General features: G+C 36.2%; 1 protein-coding gene and 1 long non-coding RNA gene across 2 annotated transcripts; both read left to right on the top strand.

Moving 5' to 3' along the window:
• The first annotated feature begins 712 nt into the window (after positions 1-712).
• LOC136843445 (probable ATP-dependent RNA helicase DHX35) lies at positions 713-17590 on the top strand. The gene is made up of 14 exons (XM_067111967.1): positions 713-855; positions 2961-3086; positions 5154-5368; positions 5569-5805; positions 6062-6308; positions 6492-6653; positions 7584-7730; positions 9906-10047; positions 11432-11538; positions 11919-12098; positions 12406-12524; positions 13351-13534; positions 14768-14921; positions 17449-17590. Exons 2-14 carry the CDS (start codon positions 3056-3058, stop codon positions 17573-17575), a joined length of 2052 nt encoding a protein of 683 aa, XP_066968068.1. The 5' UTR covers positions 713-855; positions 2961-3055; the 3' UTR covers positions 17576-17590.
• A 1689-nt stretch (positions 17591-19279) lies between these two features.
• LOC136843446 (uncharacterized) lies at positions 19280-27639 on the top strand. The gene is made up of 5 exons (XR_010854555.1): positions 19280-19437; positions 22494-22582; positions 26824-27012; positions 27135-27303; positions 27380-27639. It is a non-coding gene; the product is annotated as an uncharacterized lncRNA (long non-coding RNA).
• The last annotated feature ends 34 nt before the right edge of the window (positions 27640-27673 follow it).

Genomic DNA, 27673 nt, shown 5'->3' with positions numbered 1-27673 from the left:
CTAACTTAGTCATAAGTAAAATGTATGACAGGTTGATGATAGACAAGCTGTACTGGAAGAGGCTAGCATATCAATAATGCCACTTACAAAGAGATAGAGAGAGAGAGAGAAATAAATGTTTCAAAAAGAATGTAACAATGTTTTTCGAGCGATAGTGAGAGTACCAAGGTATACGGTACACTGGGCCTTAATATCTGAGACAGGGTCTTCATTCAGGCTCTCAACGGACATAAAGAACAAATTGCACTGCCTTGAAGCTTACTCTCGACGTAATAGTACCAGTATCAAAACAAGCAAACAGTAGATTGCACAAAGTAAAGAGTACATAAAGGTTTTAGATGTAAAATTTAAGCAAAATTAAGAGAAAATTAAGAAATCGTAAACAACTAGGACCGAAGAAAATGAAGTCCTGATTATGTATTGAGAAAATTTAAGAAGAGCAAAAGAAAAATATTGGTACAACACCGAAAATACAATGAACGCGCGAGAGCTTAAAGATGGGGAAAGAAACTGAATGTTTACATTGAGAATAAGTAAGTGGAAATCCAAAGCACTCTTGACTTGATTACCAAGCAAGTTTGCTTCGTGCCGGAGTCACATCAAGAAGATAAAATTAACTAAAAGCTAATGTCTTGTTTTATGGGTTTACATAGAGATGAACTAAGAACAGGAAAGAGTTTAGTAAAAAGTATATGGTGCCATATAGGAAATAGACTGCAACAAAGACAAAGTTCAACTGGAACGATTGAAGGAGCCGTTTCACAGATATGATATAGCAATTACTACTACTACGTTCTCAGGATCTTCAATTGACAATTTGGCACTTAGAACCCAAAGAGCCGATCGTACGTGCAGGTAAATTGACCAAATGCCAAGTATTGTTGTATAAACAATGTCTAGGTGATTTTTCGTTATGAAAAAAGGTGTAATTGCCCAGAAGGACAAATTCAGCTCTCGCAAATAGGCTTTATGAAACACAGGCCTACGGTAGGCAGAGCTCCCAGGTAACCTATAAGCTATAAAGCTAGCAGAGTTGTCAGTAAGCCATTGTCTTTCCGGTATACTATTTACAATATTTAATAAAGATTTTAGTCATTTATTCTTATACTGAGTATATATTTTGAATGTAGAAGTTTAATATATACTTATTTTTTGCTGGTTCAATCTAATATCATTCTCCCTTTTTTACGTTCATATTTTAACACTGAATTTTACTAGTGTCATCATTCACTTATTCATTATCATTCATTAATTTATATATTTCCCCTTCATTACGACGCTGAATAATCCTGATGGGTTCCGGCGCTTGGTCTTCAAGACCCAGATTTCATAATCGGTCAGTCGGTCAACACCGTCATGAAAAAATGGTGCAGTGTGTTTTTATGATAGGTGTCAATGGCAGTTATCATGTTAATAATTTTAAATCTAGGCCAACAGGACCTATTATAACCAGCTCGCTAGTTTATAATGAGGCTTTGATAACACTGACATTAACGTCCAGTTTGGAGAATATAGGCGAGGCCTAACCTAGTTAAGCAAACTACAGGTATTCCTCTAAACCAAACCCACTTGAACCTAACCTAACCTAACCCAACCAGTTGTGGTGGCCCCACCTGGCCATGGGGTTAGCCCCTACTGACCTACCCTTTTACCTAAACCTAACCTAACCCCACCCAGTGTAGGATGTCTTACACATTAAAGAATCATTATTTTGGACTTCTAGGTATTTTGGTTATTTTTTGGTTATTTGTTAACTATTTATCGTAAAATAAAACTCAACAATAATATGATGGACATCTTATTGTTATTTATAATAAGATTTTTCCTGCATAACATTATTGACAGGAATGCATGTCAGATTCATCAGAGATTGCATCCAAAACAATTTCACATTTAAAATATTTTTTTTTTATAAATCTTTTCCAGAACCTGCATAGCCTACATCCATATGAGATATTTTTCTCCCTAATACAAATATGGTGTCAGATGACATTCTGAAATAAGAAACACTAACAAATCAAACAAAAATGGCAAAGTCTTGTAGGCTAGTAGTAAGCATTTAGGACAATTTTCTTAAAGAAGAAATGCCTTGAAATTGACTGAACTAGACATTGATCATGCTACTTTTTCAGTATATTATTACAGTATAGGTTATGAGGAAACTAATTCTGTTTTTAAGTGTATCCAGGGAATTTGATAGATTTCATTGATCGTGTCAGGGCATTCACAATGTCTATGAATGCAAGGTATAAGCAAGGCAGACTTTTTGCTATATTTTTCTTGTATTTGTCATGGAGTAAATCACATCTACAAATAATGTATAGGTTAAAAACTGCATTGATTCTCTGTTTGTGTGTTCTTCAAGTGAGTGTAGACTTGACAAGATAAGTTTGGAAACATTTTGGAAACATTTCACCTGCTAGGTTTTGTTAAGCAACAACATGGTAACAGCAAGTAATGGGACCCATCACCATTCAAGCCAGCTACAAACCATTTCTTTAGAAATTCGACTGCACCTCTTAGCAATAGGCTTTAGAATATACCTATCACCCAGATCTACAGGGATGACTTTTTGTTATAAAAAAAAGGAAAACAACATTCCAAGTATGTTGCTGTATTTGGATGCTTCAAGTATCAAATTGGGAGCCTGTGTAGAAGTCATGAGGTCTTGGGTAAGTGAATGCAAGAGGAATTACTAAAGCTCCACTTCAGCAGACTGTCCTTAGCTATCAGGCTAGGCCATAGATGGTTTACTGAATTCAGGCAGGCAGGTATTTGTCATGTCAACCATAAAGATGGTAAATTTTATGTTAATCTCAAAGTAATTCTTTACACCTTTTTTCAGTAAAAAAACAAGCAAGAATTTGGTCACATGAAATATTGCATATGGTTTATAATAATCTTACTTTTTATTTGATATATATGCATCATTACAGATTTTCATGCAACATTTCTTACAGCTTACAGGTTGCTTAACTGCAAGCCAGAATGTTAGCTTGGTAATTAACCTGGGAATTGAGATTGACTCTGTGGAAGTATCTTGGCAACAAAAGATATGGCAAGCAAACTCCAATTTTTAAAGCCAGGTAGTATTAACAGGTGATTTGTATTGTTTACACTAACTCATCCTCATTTTAGTTTCTGTATTTTCTTCATTTTCATAGTTTTTCTCTGGTTATTAAGTGAATTTTGAAGTCTGTATCTTAATGTTTTACAATTCTGGTTAACTATTATTCATTAGGTGTCAATATGACTCTAAGCTACAAGAACCTTTCAATTTACTGTTTAACATCATTTGGAAAAGCTACATTTGTCAGCTACAGTATTAACAAAAGAAGTACAAGTTACCCCTCTTTGTTAAGTTTTCATAGCCACTAGGGAGCCACTCTTTAACATGCCATGTACAATATTGGGTTTGTTTATCTGCTTGCTTTGCAATTTATGTTTAAGCAAAGTACTGTCTTATCTCCTTTTTTTCTCATGGTCAGATGAAACAGCAGTAGAATTAAAATAGTGATGAAAGACAGTGCAGTGATTTAGAACATGCTACACTGTAAAAAGTAAAAGGAGAAAGTCTGTGTGCTTCTGTTTTGTTATGTAATACTAAGGATACTGTCATATTACAAATGCTGTTCAAGTTCCATGCACTGAATTCTTCTATGTATTGCAGGAAGTGATTTTTCCCTTTCGTGTATGTTGTGATTCATGCTACTTATGAATAGAAACCATTGATCCATACTACTGTGAAACCATGTGATGTTATTTATCTCTGCCACAAAGCAAATGAGATTGGATGATAGAGAGGAGGCCTGAACCATCTGGAGTAGCTTCAGATGCTGAGCCAAAGTCAGAAATTGAAGATGAGTCTCATGGACTTTGATTTTCCAGTAGCATTTGCTTTTGGAGTAGTTTTTGATGTGAAAAACTAAATTAAAGCCAAGGGTTTGAGGAGTTAGTATGATAAACTCATGGAAACTCCATTAATTTCCTGCTTACAGACTGCTTGATCTTAACAATTTTACAGGTTGAAGGATGTTCAGTTCACATAAAAGTTTCCATCTCCAGGAATTGAGGCACTTGCTAGAGGCACTGACTTCTCTCGTCTTCATCTTTTAGCGTTTCTTATCCTTAGAGAAGTCAACTTGACATAGAAGCTTTTACATGAAATGCTAATAATGGTCAACCCGTGTGAGTGTGTTCTGGGTAGCACCAGTTACCTTCTCAAAAGTACCCAAGGATGTGACCAAGGCTTTTGAAGGAAATTGTATTTTCACTCCACTTCATTTTAGATGGTGTATTTTCACCAACTCCATTTTAGATGATGTCTCTCGCAAGTCTATGTCAACTTTTTTAGAGTTATTTATATAACTTGATTCATAAATCTTCTGTTTTTGTAAAGGCATGGTAGCAGAAGGGCAAGTTTTACGAGTTCCATATTGTGGGGAGCAGCCTGTAACATATTCCTTTCCCCTCCTAACTAGCATATTACCCTGAAGTATTAGGTGTTATGCCTTGTCGGTATAGTAAGTGTTACTTTTATGTTAATCCAGCTCAAGGAGTACAACCAATAGCTCACTACCAAAGTTCCAGTCCAGTTCATAGCCCATTATTAGTCCTTAGTACTTTTAGGTACAGTATAATCCCTATCTTAGAGGAGCCAACAGGTCCTGGGCTGTATTGTAAGAGTTACCAAAACTTTACCAAGTACTATAACTACTCAGGGTAAAGTTAATCATTGGTTTATAGTGAATTTGAAATTGTTTTAGAAAGAGAACTCAGGTTTATCAAAACAAACCCATTAAACTAAGGTAATTTCCCTCCCATTTCTGACAATATAATGAGTGATTAAGATTGCCACCAGGGGATCTGTTGTTTCTGGATACTGTATATACTCAGACAGAGGGAAATGGAGGATTTCTTCTGTATAGTATCTGGGAACTGGTTGAGAGCACGAAAGTAATGAGTTTTGATTTTCAGACGTACATTTTTGGTATAGAGATGGCAAATGTGCTAAAGGTGATCCCCTGAATTTATTACCGCAGTAGTCTATCGAAGATAAATTTGTACAATCTTTTTTTTTATTGGTGTTGTCAGAATTAATTGCCTTGATACATCAAAAATTATTGAGAACTTTCTTTATATTTTCTTTTCAGCTGATGATACCTATACTGAAGATAGAAGTGATATTGACCAAAATTCTGGTACTTCTTTTATATATAATCCATACAAAAACTTGTCAATAGAAAAACAAAGGCAACGACTACCAGTTTTCACTGCCCGGAACCACATATTGTACTTAATCGAGAACTATCAGACCACAATTGTTGTTGGGGAAACTGGGTCTGGAAAAAGTACCCAAATACCACAGGTGAGTAAGCGGTTGCTTTTTTAGGGATCTTGACATAAACTGGTGAAAATGTAAGGTTATATCCGAGAAATTTCTGTAATGCTGAAGTTTTTCTTATATACAGTACTGCATTTGGGTAGAGACTTGGATATCTGCAGCATAGATGTGTTAAAAAAAAAAAAGTTTCATTTAATCACTAAAAGCTAATCTCATCATTTCAGTACCTGAGGGAAGCAGGATGGGTAGTGGACGGTATTATTGGCATAGCTCAGCCACGTCGCGTTGCTTGCACAACTCTGGCGGAAAGAGTAGCTGAGGAATGCAATGTTGTTTTGGGGAAAGAAGTTGGTTACTCTATACGTTTTGATGAATGCTCAACGCCAGGAGTCACTGAAATCAAATATATGACAGAGGGAATATTGGTGCGAGAGATGATGGCAGATCCCTTATTAAGACAGGTAAATAAGGTTTTGTATATGTGTGTGAACTTGATACTTAAGTCTTTTTTATCACTTGAACTTGATTATTCTTACCTATGGAAATGAATTTAAAGAGATTAAATCTAGGTAAACTTTGTTATGTAATTCAAATTGGTCCTGGTGGTACATTATTGATATAAAAAAATATGGACTGTATGCAATAGCTAGCCCATGTGGCACTGTAATTGTAAAAGAAATAACTTGTGTACCTTTTTTTTCTGTATCCTATTTCCAGTACTGTGCTATTCTTCTAGATGAGGTCCATGAGAGAACACTGTACACAGACATTGTTTTGGGGCTAATGAAAAAAATCCTCCGTAAACGCAAAGACCTGCGGTTAATTATTTGTTCAGCTACTGTTGATGCCGACCATCTCTTCAACTTTTTCAACAGTAACTTGTCAAAGGATAAAAGCAAAGACTCCGTTGCTGTCATTTCAGTGGAAGGGAGAACATACCCTGTTGATGTTTTTTACATGCAAGGTAGGCCTTTAACTGCTTTCACCATTATTTTTTCTTTGAATTTGTGATTTTGCCTTTGTCACACTTGAATCTTGAAAGTGAATGCATATTAGAATGGCATTGAAAGTAACTCCATGGTCTTATGAACTGTGTTTACACTGTAGTATTGAAATCACTAATTCAAAATCCACACTTCATGTTTAGAGCCTGTAGCAGATTACATCAAAGGTTGTGCAGACACAGTAATGAAGATTCACCGTAAAGAGGGACCAGGAGATGTTCTGGTTTTCCTCACAGGTGCTGAAGAAGTAGATGCTTGTGCTAGTCTTCTGAGAGAGTTTTCAGAATCTTTAACCAAAAAAGAAGGTTAGTAAAATTGTTTACAAAAGCGTAGGATTCTTACTTTTCTATTATTTCCACGCATCATCATCAATAACATTTTGTACATCACATTTTTCCCTTGGGGATTAGGCATGAGATGAGTTTTATCCACTCCCATCCCCCTATAGGGAATACCTTTCACATATTGTTTGGCGCCAGCTTAATGGTCTTCTGACTCATACTTTTCATTTGTTTTTATTTTTTTCTTTAGTATCTTCTTACATAGCAATGGAACTTCCAGAGTTTTACGAAGCTCCAGTGTTTATCTCTTGTACTAGTACAAGTGAATGATTTATGAGTCTTAAAATGCGATTCATCTCATTCAAGTAACTCACAGCATGAATCCACTCTCTTCTGCATGTTATTACCAAAGTACACCATCCATGAATCTAAGCAATTTTTGTGCCTCCATTTTCTTTGTTAGTACCCTTGTCTTTGCTGTATTTGTTAGAACACCTTATACCTTATAAACATTGTAAATTTTTGGTTTTTGTCAATGGGATATGCCTCCCGTTTCATGAATCTCACTTGAATTATTATCTATTAGTATTTTTGTTTTTAGTTTCCTCTCAGTAACAGCTGCACTGTCCATTGTGTCCACATGATAAATGAAATTTTACCGCTTGTAAGGCTTCCTTCCCAGTTACCACAAACTTTGTTTGCTTACAGTGGTTGTCAGTGCTCTATTCTCCATATATGCTAGTCTCTCCTTATGTATGTTATAGCGCATTCAACCTGCAGAAGAGCAGGAGCCAATGAGAAAATAGAGAAGACTCTTGTACAAGCTAAATGTAGCCAGAACTGCTATCATATTCATCACCACCACTCTCTATCTAAAGTGTAGGTTTTTCTGTGAAAGACATAGATAGGTTTGAGAGTATAATGTTTAAAATTGGTTTTATTGTTAACTTTCAGGTGCTTTAGTGGTGTTACCAATGCATGGCTCTTTAACAAACAGCGATCAGCTTCGAGCATTTCAGTCATCACCTCCAGGTGTTCGTAAAGTTGTGGTGGCCACCAACATAGCAGAAACTTCTGTTACCATACCTGGTATCGTTTATGGTTAGTAACTTAAATTTTCACACTATGTGTTTTGAGACAAAGAATTATTGTCAGAAATCAACAGGGAAGTGGTTGACTTATGCAAATTATCCTGAGGAAGTAGGCGTAATACATGGTAATAACTACAATCATTCCATCAGATCTGTTGAACTTATGACTCCTCTTGTGCAACCAAATTTTGAAAAATATGGAGAAAAAATGAATTTGTGGGAGCCATACCCCTGGGCATTCTGTTTCCAAGTATAATACAAGCTAAGTGCCATACAACTGTTTGCCTAAGGAGAGTTTGGCAGTGCGACCAGTTCTGAATTCCATGCATTCTCTCAATACGTTCTCACTCTCTTCACTTCTTCATGTTGAGTGATATCCAGCTGCTTTTTTTTTTAAGCTTTTACTATACTAAAAGTTGAAATAGTACTCTAACTGTCAATACAAGGACACATAAAACTGTTTAGTAAATTATCACATGAGGCAAAGGAATTTCATCAAGGAAAGCTTCCTGGGACTTTTCATCCTTCAAAGCAGGAAAGCAGGAACAAGAGGAGGGGAGGGAGTGTAGAAATGCCTAAGGAGGACATTGATCTTGAGTTGTTCAAGGGCCTCCTCAGAAACTTCTAATTATGCACGAACTGGAACTTTTCAGAGCTAACACAGAAGATAGGGTTTAAGAGAGTCCAATTTTAACAGCTAGACAAAAAGACACAAGAGCAAGAGAGCTGGGAAGACACATACTATTGGAGGCATGACTTGAGAACCCCCATAGGGCAGAAAAGAGTAACACAAAGCAGCTAAAGCCAGGAGGTCTAAGAATGGCACCTTACTAGGAGATTCTCAGCAACAGGTGGAAAAATGGAATTTTCCCACAAAGACCAACAGGAACACAGGAAGAATATGCCTGACAGGAGCCCAAAAAGTTATACCTGAGGCCTTGATACCCACTGTCAAGAAGCAGCTTGGAGATTTGTAGAAGTCCTTGGAAATGTAAGATCCAAAGGGCAAATAACTATCCAAATTGGCCTGGGATCCTTTCATCCCAGCCTGTAAAAATCCACAGTGCTAAAAGGAGTTATTACAGAGGCCCCAAAACCCTTGCAACTGTGAACTTCCCCCCAATCTCATCCATTCTTATCTCTTCATTGGCCATCCATAACACTTCTACAAACAGGTCCATGCTTTCATTAGCTTACCCTAGCTTTATACCAACAACTGCTGATTTAATTTTGGGGTGAACTTCTCTTAAAGAGTTGGATTGAAGGGCTATAGAATGTCCCCAACTCTAGTTTGATTTTTAAGTATCCTTCTGCTAGAGGGGCTGACTACCATCGCTGAAGAGTCCCTTCTGCCTTGACTGGTGTGGGCAGTGTCATCAATCCATGAAGCAGCTACTCAAAGAGCAACTACCCACCTATTCATGGGCTATTTGAGTAATAGGTTGGAATGAAAAAACAAAGTTTGTAATTACACTTGTTTCTAAGGTACAATATTCTTTATTGTGATACTGTACCTTTCTTTACCACCCTTCAAATACTGTTATGTTATAGCCATTGCTAGGCTTCTTTGCAGTCCCATGTTGGATTTCAGCAGACTTTTACCTTCTTAGTATTAGCTGTAGCTACTGTAAATCATTCAGAAATTAAGATTAGTGAGATTTATATTGTTTAAAGATTAAGACTAACCTTTACCTTCTTAATGTTAGGTATAGCTACTGTAAATCTTTCAGAAATTAAGATTAGTGAGATTTATATTGTTTAAAGATTAAGACTAACCTTTACCTTCTTAATGTATGGTATAGCTACTGTAAATCTTTCAGAAATTATGGTCAGTGAGATTTATATTTATTAAAAATCAAAGTTGCATTGTTAGGATAAAAGCATTATGAACCACATGCTATAATTTAACCATTGCTATCGTCTAGAATAAAGTTTAATATCCTGTAATAGAAAGTTTGCAGCTATTTATCACCTCGTGTATACCATGGACATTAGTTTACCTAGAAGGCATTGCAAGTTCCAGATTCTGTCTAGAGTAGTAGGTAATAAAGATTAGTAAGAGAGATTTCTTGTTGGTTTTTGTGCGATTCTTAGTATTCTCTCTGGTAGGATAGGTAGTACTAGTTATCAAGGTGGGCTTAATATGAAATTTATGCACACTCATCGTAATGTATCTTTCCAACAGTTGTCGACAGTGGCTTCATGAAACTAAGATGGTATAATGTTGGGAGTCATACTGACTCTCTTGTTATTGTTCCCACTTCACAAGCCTCAGCAATCCAAAGAGCAGGCCGTGCTGGACGTACCCGTTCAGGAAAAGTTTATCGGTATGTTTGATATTTTTAAGACGCAATGTTATGTGGTGGTATACGAACTTAATCATGTAAAATCTTTGCCAGGCCACTTTCCTTGGTAATATGTTTGATGTTACATATTTATAAAAACCTCAGTTTAAAGTTTAGGCTTTTTTGTTTTGACTTGAAATTTAGTATCAACAGAGTCACCTAATTTTTTCTTTCATCAGCCATTAATCTCTTGATGATTTTAACTTAGATGCATGTCCTCTGAGTAACTTAGATTTCAGAGCCAATAATACGTGCTTTTGTATACTGTATACGTATTTGTCCTTTCTCGTACTGACTGGCACTGTAGATTTTTAGAAACCTTGACAGAAACTATATTGCTTTTTGTTGAATCTGACTTGTTAAATAATTATTATTATTATTATTATTATTATTATTATTATTATTATTATTATTATTATTATTATTATTATTATTATTATTATTCAAAAGATGAACCCCATTCATATGGAACAAGCCTGCAGGGGCCGTTGTCATTAGGAAGTAAGAGAAGGTAAAGGGAAATACAGAAAGAAGAGATCTTACTTATAAAAAAAAAAAACTATTGTATTTGTCGGCCTATAAATTGAACAAAAAGCATATCTTAGTTTAACCAGACTGCTGAGCTGATTAACAGCTCTCCTAGGGCTGGCCCAAAGGATTAGATTTATTTTTACGTGGCTAAGAACCAATTGGTTACCTAGCAACGGGACCTACAGCTTATTGTGGAATCCGAACCACATTATAGCGAGAAATGAATTTCTATCACCAGAAACAAATTGCTCTTGTTCTTCATTGGCCGGTCGGAGATTCGAACTCGCGACCAACAGAGTAGTAGCTGAGAACGGAACCCGCTCACCCAGCGAGGAACTGTATATATATAAATTGAACAGCTATGAAAGAAGAGAACACTGTAATCAAGGAGAAACATGTTTTCTGGAAACATATGGCCTTTGGCCTAGATTTTCTATTCCAATTCCAGTAGGTAATGAGCAACAAAAAAATGTAGAAGGTCTCCTTTACTGTCACTTTAGGAATGTTCACCAAGAATAAAGTTTTTCTCGTCATAAAAATTAGGTCCTGATATCAGTCAACTTTTAAATTCATACAAGATACTTAGCCTGGAAAAGTTCATGTATGGATGTGATACATATACATCTTCGTTTCCTCATAGTATTAAATCTTTAAACACTGTATATAGAGGGATAGTATTTAGGAGAGTTATTTGAAAATGTATATGGAGGGATAGTATTTAGGAGAATTATTTGAAAATTAAATTTATGAATTTCGCTGTAGGTAATTTAACATTGTTTTATCTGTTTTGCTGATTCAGTGGTTTACTAATGAACTAAAATTTCATTTTTTGCAGTTTGTATTCAGAAGCTGAATATGACAAGCTCAGCAAGGTTACACCTCCCGAAATGGTCCGCACCAACCTAGCATCAGCCGTACTTAATTTGATGGCCCTTGGAATTGGTATTCATATTTGGTTTTATAGGAATTTAGTTATTGTTCCTTTTAGATTTGAAGATAATAATTGAAATGTTATTCATATTACGTTCATTATTCACTGATACATAGGTCCTTTTGAGTAAAATATATATATTTTGTAATAGAAATTTGAGGCATATTGACATCATGAATTAGTGCACAACTTGAGGTCTAACTTCTTTTTTTTAATATTTAGCCTCTCTTTCCATGTTTTTGTAGGATACATTCCTAATATCTCGTAATTGTAAATATTTGATAAAACTACTGTGTATTCTGTCATATGCGTATGATATTAAATTCTTTATATGTACATTGTTATAGTCTTGTCTTTTCTTCACTGTGGTACTTGATTGACTTTTTTTCAGAAAATATGTTGAGATTTGATTTTCCATCACCACCACCTGCTCGTCACTTAATCTCAGCACTAGACGAGCTGTTTGCATTGGGCGCATTGACGGAAGAGGGGTCATTAACTCAGCCTCTTGGCAAGCAAATGGCTGAACTTCCTATTCCACCACAGTTAGCCAAAATGTTACTTGTTTCAGGTGAGTTAATTTTGGGATTCAGATATGTAAGTGCTCTCATCAGCACACATTGGAGATTTCCGATTGAATATGAGTTGTCCCAAAAGAAGATTGGCAGGTATTACTAGTGGGAGCAATGCCTGAAATAATGCTGATTTAAGAGAGTAATTCACTTCTTGTTTGGATATCATGTCATCATTAAAATATCAGAGGAGCAATAGCTAAGATTAGTACACTTATTCAAACAGCATTTGAAAAAGACTTCTATTCACTGTTAAGCCATTTCTGAGGGTAAACTACCAATGTGTGACTGCCACCTATTTTCCAGGCAAATTTGGATGTTCCCAGGAAATTTTATCCATAGTGGCCATGTTGCAAGTCCAAAATATCTTCATAAAGAAAAAGGGTCAAGGTCAGGCAGCCAAGGTAGTCCACAGAAAATTTGAGGTATAAGATTGGTGTCATTTGTATTTCTCAAACTTCCTTGCATGGATTAAACTACAGGGTCACCTCAAGTCTTGTTATACTTGAAGATACTGATGAATTAATAATTTATTTTCATATCTGGGCAAAAGGTGTTTTTATTGTTAGTAAAAGACATTAACCGTGTAGTGTTATTTATGTTATAACTACCATTGTCTTCTTATATCATTTCACTGCTGAGAAAAGTTGCAATGACTGTGCAACAGTTTTTTTTCAAACTACATTTATTTGGCTGTATTTATCATGAAGTTTGATACAATGCCGTGATCAAAGCTGTACCACCCTAGTAGGCACAAACTGATTATCATATTTTTGTCATACGTAAATTATTACATCCTACCTCTGAAGGTTGTAATACTAACTTTTCACCATAATTATCATGATGTTTGCGTTGGAATACATGTATGAATCAGATTGCAACAATTGATTTTTTGTTGTATGTAAATGTTTTAATGAGATTCCGTATTTTAAGAACAGTCAGCCATGGACACAAGAACTGTCTTGAACAGTTTCCATGTCTCCTTTCCCCATCTCTTTTGATCTCTTCCCATTCTGTCTTTCCTTGCATTTATCCCTTAGAACTTGAGTGTTCTCCTTCATCTCACCTGTGAAGCATGTGATCCTATTACCAATTTTGATTGTCATGGTTTGTATTGTATGTGCAGAAAATATTAACTGCTGATGGATACAAAAAAATTTTTCGTGTACAATTTATTGAGCATTTATTTGTAGTTCTAATATTGCATTTCATGTATATATTTATTTGTTGTCTTTTTGTACCATTTCCAAGGTTAATGAAGGCGATTTGATCACTCTACTGAATGTGTTTACTGCCTACATAAAAAAGGGAGAAAGCAAGCATTGGTGTACAGAACATTTTCTTAACCACCGTGCTCTGAAGAGGGCAAGTGAAATACGGAAGAGAATGGAAAAACTTGTAACGAAATTTGAGGTCCCCTTAGTCTCCAGTGAAGGTAAAGTTTACTATAACCCACAATCTAAAGTATCTTCTTGGTTAAATGTCTTTGATGTAGATCCAGATTGGAAAACGAGAAACTTCACTACATTTCTCACTGTGTAGTGTGATTCAGTTAATGCCAGTTGATAAAGGTAGCTCTGTAATTTGTTACTTGCATACATTTATCCTCATGTTCAAGTAAAAACAGTTTTAGACATGGCTTTCTTGGTGGTTTTGTCCACGGGAGCAGCAGTTGTGGGTTAGTGAATAGCCTAACCCTGATTAGCTTAAGCAAACTTACACTTATGTTAAAATAATCCAAAGAAATAATAAATATTCATCATTGCAGTATACAGTAAGTGTAGTGAATACATTTTACACAAAATAACCAAAAAATATGAAACCAAAATACTCGATAATTATGTCACAGCAGGCTATTCATTTAGCAGTATTATGCAGTCATCAAATACATGTTTATCAAAAAGCATTGGCAACCATTCATCTTTTAGGTTTGGGTTTAGCATTGATGATGCTACAGTCAGGTTCACAAGATGACGATAGACATGTACTCTTCATTGTGTCTTAAGCATTACTGAGAATAAATAAGATTTTTCCCACTGTTGGCTTATGAGGCAAGGTGTTGACATCTTATGATGGTTTAAGGAACCAGAGCGACCCAACATTTTAAAAAAAGTAAATTGTGGCACCCAGAGTAGGCAGTGGCTATAGCTGGCACCATTTCCTGAAGTTTGAAGGTTAAGCTTTAACTAAATAGATTACAGAATAAGAACAGAGTTATATAACATAAAACTAATTTTTCATACAATTCCATTATTCATCTTTGTCAAACACTCGTATTGGCTTCATGTTACCCACTAATCCCGATAATAATTTAGAGGGCGCATGCGCACTTTCAGGCCTTTATTCCCAGCTAGGTAACACCCTTACACTCTCATATAATCTTGAGGTGTGGCTGCAAACTCCGTGGGAATTGGAGGGAATACACTATATGGATGATGTTCTCTTACGGTGGTATACTGAAAGGAATTAGCTAATACATCTAGCTGAATATGGAATTGAAAGTATGCCAAAAGCATGAATTTATCCAATTTTTATGTGTAGTAAAAATAAGTATTCACAAAATTAACACAGGTATTTGATACCTAACAATTCATTGTTGCTATTGAACTATATTTTCAGACTTTGAAAGATAAATCTCCATGTATGAAATATTTGTTTTCACTCTCAGGTGGTGTAGATGCTGTATGCAAGTGTATTACGGCAGGTATGTTCCCAAATGCTGCATACCTACATCATTCAGGCAGTTACCGCACTGTTAGAGGAAAGCAGGATCTTCACATTCATCCTTCATCGGTTTTGTACACACAAAAACAGCCCCAGTGGTATGTACTGAACTATTTTTTAGCATATGAATATTAGGCAGGATATTTTATAAGATTATTCTTTAGGTAGATTTTGCTTTCAGCCTGCTTATTCTAGATTTTCCATTCCACTCCACATGTTTACCTTGCATTGGTGTGTATATACTTAGAGGCATCCGTCTCAAATTAAACATACAAATTAAAGTGAAGTGAGAGAGAGTACCATAATGTTGGAGGTTTTTCATTTGTTATCTAAGAAGTTAATTAATAATTGGTTCTTTCTTTGAAACTAGGCTTACTTTTGATGTAATAACTAATTCCTTCAACTCATGTGGCTCAAGGTAACTCTGTTAGAACTCTCCAACCAATGCAGGCTCTATTTCTCAGGCAAATCATCCCAGCTATTCCTTCATAGTTCTTATCCATTTAGGTCTTTGCCTTCCCTTTCCTCTAGATTCTTGAGGGGTCCTTGTTTTACAGTCCTTGTAGGCTGTAACTGGAGAACTCATAGTAGCCAATCCTGCTGATCAGTCATCAATCTTTCGTTTATATAGTGAACATTTGTGGTCTTGCCATTTAATGCCAAGTCTTCTCTGCAAGGCTTTATGGTCAAACATTTTAAAATGCTCAGAAATTGTTTAATTATCATACCAAGATTCCTTTCCATAAACTAAACTGATCTTATTAATAAGGAATAAAAATAAATCTTAGTATGCATTGTAAATCAGTCTAAATATGCCCATAGCCTAATTTGCTGCTTTCAGTCTGTCGACAGATTCATTTTCAAGAGATCTGTCGTTTCTAGCGACTTTACCAAGGTACTCAAATGTGGCACCATCATTGATTTGATAACCTCTCAATGTTATACCATCGAACCCAGCATGTTCTGTTTCGCATCCTCTGATTTAGCAACACTGATTTTAAGACTGTTTCCATTTACTGTTTGTTCTTGAGTCTGTTAACTAAAGCTTGTAAACCTCATACACTTCTGCTTGGCAGTACTACATCTGCATTATCATGATCTGACAAATACCCACAATCAATCCATTTAGCTTCCTTACCATGCCGCCAACTTTTGGGCACAAAATAAATCCTTAAGTATTGCACAAAGAAGCTAAGACAATATATTTCCCAGCAGCACTATTGATATTAAATTCAGAGGACTGTCAGTCATTGACATACAACACAACACAGCTGTTTTTATCAAGGTTATCAATCTGTGTAGGCCATAACTTCTCAAAATCTTCCAAAGCATATTTTGTGTTAACACTGTCAAAAGAATTTTCAAAATCTATGAAAGCCATAACACTACATCTGAATCCTGCCTGATTTCATCTTGTAGAGTTCAGTTAAAAGCATTTTTTTGCTTCAGTAAAATCATTTGCTGGTACATGGCATGTTAAAGTGCTTGTTTGCTATTTTGCATTTTATTTTAGCCATCAGTATTCTTTCATCGCCATTTGTTTTCACTGTGACAAAGCTCTAAAAGCATTTTTTTTTCTTTTGATATTAAGGTATCATCATCCTTTCGTATGCCATCAATTCTCCCACGTAACAACAATACATTTCCCATTTGCATTAGGGACCCTGTCCATTCCTCCCCCTCTTGTTTCATTCAGGACCATTAAGCCAACCTGATGGTTAATTATCATCTCCTCAGTATAATGTGGGATGCTGCCATATTTTAGGCACAAAATTACCAAACCGATTCAGTTCTGAATATGGTGGTAATACCATGCTTTATTTTTATGCATACAGAGATTGTAGGTCATTTCCAGTTTCTGCCAATGGATGGCATTAGTACTTTTGTTTACCTAACACAGCTGTGGATCACAGAGACCAATCAAGTGGGCAGCCGTAGATTCTAATAATTTTTGTACCTGACTCATTCACATAAGAAGAGTAGGCCTAATATGAAAGTCGTGATTTTTTAAGGTATTGAGGGTTCAGGAAATGATAGCACTGAAATATCAAATAAAGAAGAAAATGTCAGATTCCATGGGTTTAAAAAAGCAACTTGTGAAATTTCACGCCTATTCACTTGCGTAGATAATTTGTTTTATTTAATTTTGATACTGAAGGTGGCATTTGTACTATACAATATTTTGACACGTATGTGGATTATTATATTAATGATTTGATAGTTATGGAGACCAACAGAAACTAAGGGCGAAAAGTAGTGCTGCAAAAAAAAATTGAATCCAGCCACAAAGAATACAGTAAGTTTCTTTGGAGATTATAATGCTTGGAGCACTATGAAAAAGCTAGGTAAGCAACCGATGTGACGAGTGTCCATGCCGTAGCCCCTGTAGTTTATTTCACATTAGTTTTTCCAAAAAAGTGAGGTGGTTATTATACCTTAAAATTACCTTCTGTCTGACGGACAAAATTTCGATGAACCTGGAAACATTCAGGTCACAAATACAGACATATATATGATTAATGGAGTGGTATGAAAAATTTTTACTATGGAATTATTTTTTTACCGTTAAGATTCCGCAGCTCGTAGTCATCTGTAAGAGCCCTATATGTGATTTTTGTTTTTCAGGGTGCTGTTCCATGAAGTCCTTCACACGTCGAGAGTCTTAATGCGTGACTTGACAACGATAGACCCTGCATGGCTGTTAGAACTTGCCCCTCATTTTTATGAAAAGACTAGCCTGAGAAGTGAATAAAGAATTTTTTTATAATCAGTTTGTATCCCTGCAACAATTTAATCAAGTTATGCTGCAGTATACCTTACATACACCAAATATACAAACTGTGTATACACCAATATGGCCATTTTTCTTAGGAATGGCTGTTTATAACGAACTGTGTCAATCATTTAATTGATATGTAATGATAAATATAAAAGAATAATATAAACACCGACGATCATGTCTAAAACTTGAGGATACATTCTTGTAAGAGAATAAAGTAAATGTCAAGTTGTTTTAACCTTTATTGGCAAACGTTTAGGTTAGGATTCCATTATTTCCTTCAGTTTGTCACGTTTTCTTTGATTGTTGTAGCCCAAACCAATGCAAATTTCTCAATTTTTCAAACCTTTTACTTCTCTTTTAATTTGAAGATTTGCACAGTTTAATAATTATTTTACTGACCTGTATGTACATATTCGTCTGTGTGCCATATCTTGTCCATAGGTCTAACAGAAAGGAAATAGGACGAAAATTAAAAAAAAAGACTCCTGTTCCATTGTGTCTGATAAATTAGAAAGGGGATTTGGGTATTTCCAAGTAATAGATACACGGCGGGTATTTAGCGAGAAATGGCAGTTTCTTATAGTATTTTGGTTGCTTATTTAAAATTTAACGTTTTTGAGGGTCGGCTGTAATTAACCCCTGAAGTCCATCCAACAAGGGGTTTCCATACGCGATCTTCGCAAGACAGAACACGGCTACGTCTGTTTCGAACGGTTCATATCCCGTCCGGCAAGTGCAATACCTTGGAAACTGGTTTTTTCCACACTTTTACGGCTTCTGACACAAGTGGTGCATTTGTTTGTTGTCGGCCAAATGGAATGTCCCTTCGCCGTGTTTAGTACAGGCCCGGAGTTGAGACGGTACCCATAAGTTAACAAGTTATTGCACTTGCCGGACGGGATATGAACCGTTCGAAACAGACGTAGCCGTGCTCTGTCTTGTGAAGATCGCGTGTGGAAACCCCTTGTTGGATGGACTTCTGAGTGTTAATTACAGGTTAATTGCAGCCGACCCCTCAAAAATAACGTTAAATTGTAAGCAAGCAACCAAAATACTATAAAAAAACTGCCATTTCTCGCTAAATACCCGTCGTGTATCTCTTTCTTAGATCTACCACACACACACACACACACATATATATATATATATATATACACGTTTACACCCGTGTGTGTGTGTGTGGTCATTGCAAATGTTGTTGGGCACTTGCGATTTATATACTGTACATGTGTGTACTTGCATACCCACGAGCGTCTGTATGTTCAATTGGTGTGTATGGCTCTGGTGACATGCATAACTCTGCAAGTTTTTTAACAAGAATTTAAACAAATGTGTATGCACGTGTATCGTATCCAGCACACATATAAGGTTTGTGTGTGCATTTGCATGCATGTTTAAATACGCGTGAAACTCCCACGTAAATAAAATAGTTGTGACTACTTTTCCTCAAACTTTGACATCTCATTTTTCCTGCTGTTACATTTCTCTGCCTGTATTGGTATGCGTATACATTGATTATTTTTATTCATTCATTTTTAGAGTGAACTGGCTGCAATCTGATCAAAATGACATTGACTTGACAAAAATACCGTCTGGAATTAAGGTCTTTTTCCCATTCGCCAACAGGACAATGCATTCAAAGACTCCTAGCCAAAATACAAAGTTTTCAGCCAATGAAAGAAGGCGATAGAAAGTTAGGTGTGGTGGAGGCCTTTGATTGGCCAACGTAGGTCTTCGGAAAGCATTCCTATCCTGACTTTGACAGGCAGTATAGCTCCTGACGTGGAACAGTGGTAACTTTAAGTGCTTGCGAAATGAAGAGACGATTCTGGGTAAGACTTGGAAGGCCTTTTCAAGTTTCACTTAATATTTTTTAAGGTGGATTTTTATGGCCTTTTAAATGCCCGTTGTTTCGAAAACCATAAACCACCAAAACTATTATTTTTATTTCAGTGCCGCTGACAGACTCAGTCTGTGGCTCCCCTTTCAATTTTATGCAGTAAGTTACCCTCTCCAAGAGATTCTCTTTTTGCAAAATGGTCCCAGTTTAAACATTATTTCCCGGTATTGAATTACAGCATAGCCATTAATTTCATGAAGTTAGTAATCCTCAAAGGGGTTTGTGTGTCTTGCCTGATAATACATATCCTAGGTGAGGTGAGGCAGTTGCTTTAGTTGATGTTATACAATTGAGGTTCTGCTTGTCTACAAGTGTCGATAAATTTAAAATGTTGCTCAAGAAAAAAATAGAAATTCAGATGAACTCTGGAACCATTTTAAGTGCAAACCATTTTCACGAACTATTGGGTAATATCGACGTGGTTTTAAGGTAAACGAAGTTGCTGTCAATTTAATAGATATTTTCAAATTTCTTGGGTCATTTCATGTGTTTATATGGTATTCCTTACCTTGGTCTTTGTTTTTTGTTTCAAACATGATAAGAAATCCTGGAATCATATAGGCTGTTTACTTTAATTTTTTGAAAACTTCAATACAAGGTCTTTCGTCTTTAGGCAATAAGGCAGTTGTAGAAAATTTTTCTGAGTCTTACACTGTCTTGCTTAGCAAGTACCTCGTATATTCCATTTCTTGTATACATAACGCCTGTACCTCCTAATAAAAGTCAATAACACGCTGTCAGACTTTACGATCGCTACTTTAAGGTGTGACGTGTGTGAAAGGCTTCCTTACAAATGTTACACAACAGATAGGCCTACTGAGTAAAATTCTACTTGGAGAACATGAAAAACTCTTGGTGTTCTAGTCGTGTTGCATATTTTTGTGAAGTATCGAGTAAAAGTTTACATATTCGAAAAATTAACATATTCGTTTAAACATTATTCCGCTTTAAACGCAATTTTCCATAATGCGGTTAAATAGACTAGGCTGCTCTAATATTTTGTAAACTTTTGTCTAGGGTTACTGCGACATTTTAGTGCCCTCATATGAGAATTGCACGTTTTGTTAGGTCATTTTTGGGTGATGGGGTCGGGTGGGGTGTGTTCGAATTTTTTGGGAAAACTTTGTATCAGCCGGCATTCAGGTTTACCATCGCCTGCAGGATTTAGGTTTACATATTTCGTGTTATTCGCTTTATTGTCGTTGTTAGAGGCGCTGCTTAATAGCAGTTAGGGGAAAAAACGCCTAGTATTGACCCCAGTTTTACACTAGATGTATTGAAGCTCCAAATAGACCTAACGGTTCCAAGAGAGGTTTGATGAAATTTGGGTACTGCGAATCCTTAAGCATTCCCCCCACTCACTCTCTCTCTCTCTCTCTCTCTCTCTCTCTCTCTCTCTCTCTCTCTCTCTCTCTCTCTCTCTCTCAGCGGGATATTAAAAAGTTACTGTATGTTGGCGTCCCCTGTACAGTGGCGTTACCACATCAAAATTTATGTTTTTAATGTCGACACTGTTTTTGGGTTATCGGACGCACGGGTGTTCCGTAAATATATATAATATATAGCCTATAGGCGTATTGTTCAAAAAAATTTACGTGCTTTGCTACTGCAGATTGCAAAATGAAACGGTATTTTTACAACGGAGCCGTGGCCGTTTTATAGTTAAATACAAGATTTTCGTTGATGATTAACTATATAACGTAACATTTTTCTTACTAGCTTAACCTCGATGCTTTCAACAAGGACCAATGGCATCTCAAAACGTTCTCGCCCAGAGTAAGCTGAAATGCAGTTTTTATTTTGAATTTTTTTTTTTTTCTTCGCCTAGACATGCAAGAATTAACCATAGTTCTGTGTGATAGTATTTATTTTTTACTTGCAGCAATTTAAATGACAGAATTACATTGAAAACCTTCAGAAAAATTAGTAAAAAAAAGCTGTAGTGTTGAAACCCAAATGGCGAACAGGCACTACAATGTATTAAGAAGGCGTCCAGTGACCTTCCAAGAAACTTGACATAACCTTCATCCATTCTGTTAGAATTAAATAAATAATTAAGCCCGTACGTAAAATACACCATTAGAAAAATCAGAAAGCTGTAACTGTAACTCGTAACATCTTTGAGTTGTTTTATTGACGTCAAGTGACTTTATTATAAATCATTTTCAACTTGATCATTAAGTATTGGATAGGACTGGCTTATTGCTAATTTATAGTATTGCAATGATGAAGAAAGTGAACTAAATACAGAGAAGCATGGGTCTTGTATTACTGATTATCGCTACTGACAGGGATGTACGGCCACAGGTATCTTATCACTAGACTTGTGTGTGTTAAGTAGACCAAAAGTGGGTTTAAGTAGGGAAGGAGGGAGTAATTGGGGCATTTATTGGTCTAGTCCAGTGGTTTTCAACCTTTTTGTGCCCATGGCCCATTTTTGGCATCCCTAAATACTCATGGCCCACTGCCCTTCAGAAAGCATTTTCAGAACACTTTATTTGTTTTACATTTTCATTTGTGGATTTATTTTTCAGAGCACTTTATGAGTTATACATTTTCATTTATGAAAGAAAGCGCCGGCCAGTATTTACTGTAAATAAATCATGTGCATTGTAATCAAAACTAAAATCACACTTTTTCACTTATGAAATAAGCACTGGCCTGCATTTACAGTGAATAAATTCTGTACATTGTAATGAAAACTCAGATTGCACTTTTTTCTTTATGAAGGAAGCACTGGCCTGCATTTACTGTAAATGATTTTTCATTTTTTAAATACTGTTTTGAAGATGCCCGTGGTATGTCCCCCCTTAGAATTGCCCATGGCCCATAGGTTAAAAATCTCTCTCTCTCTCTCTCTCTCTCTCTCTCTCTCTCTCTCTCTCTCTCTCTCTCTCTCTCTCTCTCTCTCTCTCAAAATCATGTGTTTAAAGTTTAAATTTAGGTTGTAGCTATAATGAGAATAATATTGAGTTGCTTTATTTTCAGAAAAGCGACCTCATCTCAAGAATCATCCCTTGAAGCTGCTGTCCTGTAAGGCGTCAAAATAAATAATGGAGGCCTAGGTACTAACATTTGTAAGTATGATATACGATTACTTAAACATCTTGTCATGGCGTTCATTTATGACCTTAAAACCACTAAAAACCTCATATAAACATAATTTTAAGTTGGGTTTTAGACACTAACAACATGATTCAAAACCATTCTTTGGCTGTAGTTGTCGCTGCAGTTGGTGTGTGTGTGTGTGTACGTACAAAAAAGTGAGGGAGATTAAAGCGCTTTTACTAAGGTTCACGTTAAATCCTAATGCAGTAAAAGGCTAATAGTCTAAAAGTAAAATGTTCAGTAGCCGAACAGTAATTCCTTTCCTTAACTTTCTTTTGGCGACGGAATGGAGGAAGTTTGCAAAATGCTGAAAAAGGCCATTCTCAGATGTGTACAAATTTGAAAAGTTATATGAAGTAGTCTCCTTTTGAGAGTTTTGGTTAGTTTTCTGCGGAGAACAGATACTTAACACTGTGTGGAGATTCCTTGTTGTATTTGCATGATAAAAGATCAAATTACTATACGAGACATGTTCTATTAATCGTGTACGAATTATGAATTTAAAATGTGATATCAGCCTAGAAATAAGAATGCAGGAAAAATGGACGTTTACGTAACAAAGTGTTTTAACTTGCATAGTTTAACTGGTATTTAAGTTAATCACCCACACATTTTCTAACAAATGAGGAAACTGCTCAAGCCGAAAAAAAAATATTAATATAAAATCAGTGTCTTGATTTAGTGTGATCACTTCACCAGCCTTTGAGCAGAAAAACAAATGTGCTTTATCAGAAAAAGTTAATTATGAAAAATTAAATTAATCAGGCCAACCCCTCTAGCTGTCGTGCACCAAACAGGTGATTGAATGGGCTTTGACAGTGTCGTTGGCTGAGTTCTTTGTTGGAAAGGAATGTGCTAAAGCAGAGCATCAGCAATTACTGGTCTCTTTCAGACACAAATCATCCTATTTCCTTCTGCGTTTGTGATTTTATTCCTTTCTTCCAAGTTCACATTGCATACAGTAATTCACTCTGGTCCACTAGCAGAAAAAGAGTTCGTTACTTTTTAGGGGTCTTTGTTCAGAGTCTTGACACTCGTGAAATAAAGAAATGAATAGTTAAAGTAGGGAAAAATGCAGGAAGTTGTCTGGTTTACACGATTAGACTAAGTAAATGTCATCGAACAAATTTAGTAAGCTAGTCTTAGAGCAAGCCTAATGCAAGTAGTCTTGAAAATATATAATTAGGTTCTTGGAAACAATATATTTTTTTTAATCAGTATATTAGATAAATGCTTTTTTCTGTGAGAAGTTTTTCAACATATGTTAGATTTCCTTCTAAAAAGTAATCAGCGTTTCTGAAAGTACGTTACGAAGAGTCTCAGTATTCATGTTTTCCAGTTCTGTCAAGATCGATAATCCTTTTCTTAGATTGGAAGGTTGGCTTCTTTAATGCTATAGTGATTGAAGGCCACCATCATAATCACTAACATTTGCAATAATTAATAATGGGGTTAGGCCAAGGGCGGGTTCTGTCCATTCTGTCCCTCTTTACCATGATTGCGAAGACCTTTGTACAGGTGTTCTTCCTGAAATTTACGTATCCACTGCTATTTTAACAAACGTATCATCATATTTTTACATCACATGTCCAGACCATGTCGATTTTCGAAATTTGTCTGTTCTCCAAACGCGAGATACCATAGCTCTCCTCTGCTTTGTCATTTGTTTTATGATCTTTCCACTGCGCTTGGACCGTGAATGTTAGCTTTGCATAGTTATACCATATCAAAATAGTCATTTCCTGTTTTGAACGCCTAAAAGTTTTATGTATGCATCAGAAGTCTTTGGTCAGTCAAGTAATGGGGTAGGTTAGGTTAGTTGTCTATCAGCCTCTATCGACTACTTAAAGGCTATTACTACCTCTTCTTTAGTGCCCTGAATACTGGTTCGGTTTTGTGTGTCCAATGGGACTGTGCAGAGTTCCCACCCTCCCCTCAACCGCATATCCCGTAGCATCAATTGTTCACTTCTTGAATACACTTTTTTTCCTCTGCTTCCTTTCTAGTAACCGTGAGATATGTTTTGCTTCAGCTGAATTTCAGCTCACTCTGTTCCGTTCCACTTAGCAACTTTTTAGCGCCATTTTACTCGTCATTTCTCTCATTCTGCTGTTGCCTTTGTTACTTCCATTTAGTAGCTCTCAGGGACCTCTCTTTCTGCGCTCTTTCGTACCTTACTGCATTTATATGTTGACCAACGAAAGGCTTAATTGTGAGCCCTAAACTTTTCAAGGGTAGTATACTAATTATCAGTCGCCATATCATGCCAATTCTAGTCCTTATACGGTTTCTTCATTCAGATGTTTAAAAATACTGAATATTTTAAGTTTTCTCTTGCGTGTTTTTAGGTTCTTAATACTAAACAACTTTTGAAGTCATTGAGGAAGAAGAATTATTCAGAGGTTTTCGGAGTGTATGAAAAGAGGCAGGTTTTTTTTTTTTTAAGCACGGTTGTGAGTGAAAGTGCGAACATAGCAGATGTGGTACACTATAAAAGTTAAAATGAAGATAACTGGTTCCATTCATGAAGTTATTTATCTGTTTAATATGATTAAGATGGCCAAGATTCTGTTCAAAAATGTACATAACTATATTCAATGTAAATGGTTTTTAGTGGTCGGAAGTACAGGCATTGCTTATGTTCGTGATATTTTACTTAATTTCCAATAGTTAACATTTTTTTTCCTTTCTGCCTTCTGTACTTGACTGTCCTACGACAATTTGCATAATTCTCTCTCTCTCTCTCTCTCTCTCTCTCTCTCTCTCTCTCTCTCTCTCTCTCTCTCTCTCTCTCTCTCTGAGAGGCGCATAGTGGTGGCGGGTATAGCATTCACACAAGTTATGCACTGAAAACATGCTTTCTCTGATGGGTAAACCATTAGTGTAGCATCCACTTATTAATAATATTTATCAGTTGCACTCTAGTGGTATCATTAATTATTGAGGGTTTTGCGTGAAAGGATGAATGTTTAATGTAAATTGTGCTTAAGCATGAAACTCGGTAATATTCACATGCAACGAATGTGTGTTGACGTAGGCTACATTCAGGAGTAAGTAGAAACAAAGAACCTTTACTTAAATATTGATTGATGGAAAGACGTACAACACAGGGCCCAGTTTACATTGTTTTTGAGTAGTATGTTTGAGTATTTTTTCAGGGGAGTTAGTTCTTTTTATCCTTTATTCCGAAGGTGGTTACGTTTTCTCTGTTAATAGACTGCAATTGAAGACAAATTAAGACCCTTTAACTGTGTCAGCTTTTGGTATATTGTTATAAATACGCGTAAAATTTAGCTTTACGTTGCCTACTGTCATCTTCCGAGGAAGTGAACTAGGTAACAGTCCCTACGGGGACAGATTATCCATATTTGGTTCTTGATTGATTCAGGGATTCATGGGCAGGAATCTGGTGATGATAATCTGGTCTTGTAGAAATTTTGGTCTAGTCCCAAATCCTCCGGCGATGACAGTAGTCCTCGTCAAGCTGAAGGATTTCAGTGTATTCCTAATCATAAACAAGTTTAACATAAGAAAAGTGTCTTAGTCATCATAAAGTGTGTTCGCCTTATAGGCTTAGGGAAAAATTCCCCAGGAACAAAAATCGATTCAAATTTTCCGAGCAAGGTTCTAAGGTTAAGGGGTTGTTACACTTTTAACTAGTTTTGCTAATACAATGAAAAGTATGGCGAACGAATGGAATTTGGTCAAGATTAAATAATTCTTGAGGTGTGGGAAATGTTGAACGTGGCTAAAATAGTCGTACTATGAAATTTCAGGGTAGCATGACAATAACAGATAGGATATTTACAAATCAGTTTCGTCGTTTATAAAGCTGAAAAGGGAGTGGTAGTAGTATTCTCTTGCATTAACAGCATGTACCAAAGTTTTTACGCAATTTTTAATGTTAAATCTTGTTTGATAATGAAAGCTAACTAAACATTCATTACGCGTTATAATCATTTTTTGTGTGTTCAATAACCAAATGGATAATCTTAGGTCTATATTTTACTTCTGAAACAAATTTGATTATTTTCAGACTAATATACAATGGTTTTGTCTCCAACTGTTGGCGTCCCTTTTCCTTGAAATTTCATGTTTCCAAATTCAAAAAGACCTATACGTGACTAGAAAGTCGTCTGGTATCTTCTCATTTAGCCGATAATTACATTATTTAGAATGATTAAATGGTAATACTGTATACCTTTTACAGAATCAAGATTTGTTAGCCTGCAAGCAACAAGAAGTCTTCTTCTCCAGCGGACGCCAGGAAATGTGAACGCACAGCCAGCAAAGTACTACAGTACAAAGGAGGAAGTAGTGGAGAAACTAAGGAATCTTGAGCCCCAGAAGGACAAAAAAAAAAAAAAAACTTTACACAGGAATAAGCGATGAAGCCCTGGTAAGCATGACGATGGCTGATACGTGGGGCTTTACCATTTTCGTAAAATTCACCATGAAGTAAGACCATGATTATATACGAACTTAACATCAAAGGTTTTAGAATACAAAATCCTTTTGCAGGAGGAGTGTGTGGAGTAGCAAGCCTGCCGTCACAGGGGCGGGCGAGGAAGAAGAGGGATCGATCTGTTTTCGCACTATCTCCTGCATAGGAGGAGTGTGTGGAGTAGCAAGCCTGCCGTCGAGGAAGAAGAGGGATCGATCTGTTTTCGCACTATCTCCTGCATAGGAGGTGTGTGTGGGTAACAGCAAGCCTGCCGTCGAGGAAGAAGAGGAAGATCTGTTTTCGCACGGTTTCTCCTGCATAGGAGTGTGTGGAGTAGCAAGCCTGCCGTCACAGGGGCGGTCGAGGAAGAAGAGGGATCGGGCGGTTTTCGCACTATTTCAACCAAGGCTGGGTAAATTTGCATATATAGAGACTAGCCATTTTGACAACCCAACCTCGACAGCAGCAATGTTCAAGAGAACCATGAACAACCATTAATGCTGTGTCTGAGATGATTAAAATAATATATATAATACAGGCAATCTAGAACAACGAAGGGTATTTTGATTTTTTATTATCAAATGTTTATATATAATACAGGGAACAACGAAGGGTA

The sequence above is a fragment of the Macrobrachium rosenbergii genome, chromosome 11 (assembly GCF_040412425.1).
Source record: "Macrobrachium rosenbergii isolate ZJJX-2024 chromosome 11, ASM4041242v1, whole genome shotgun sequence".
In the NCBI taxonomy this organism is placed as follows: Eukaryota; Metazoa; Arthropoda; class Malacostraca; order Decapoda; family Palaemonidae; genus Macrobrachium; species Macrobrachium rosenbergii.
This window is presented reverse-complemented; position numbering and strand designations above follow the sequence as displayed.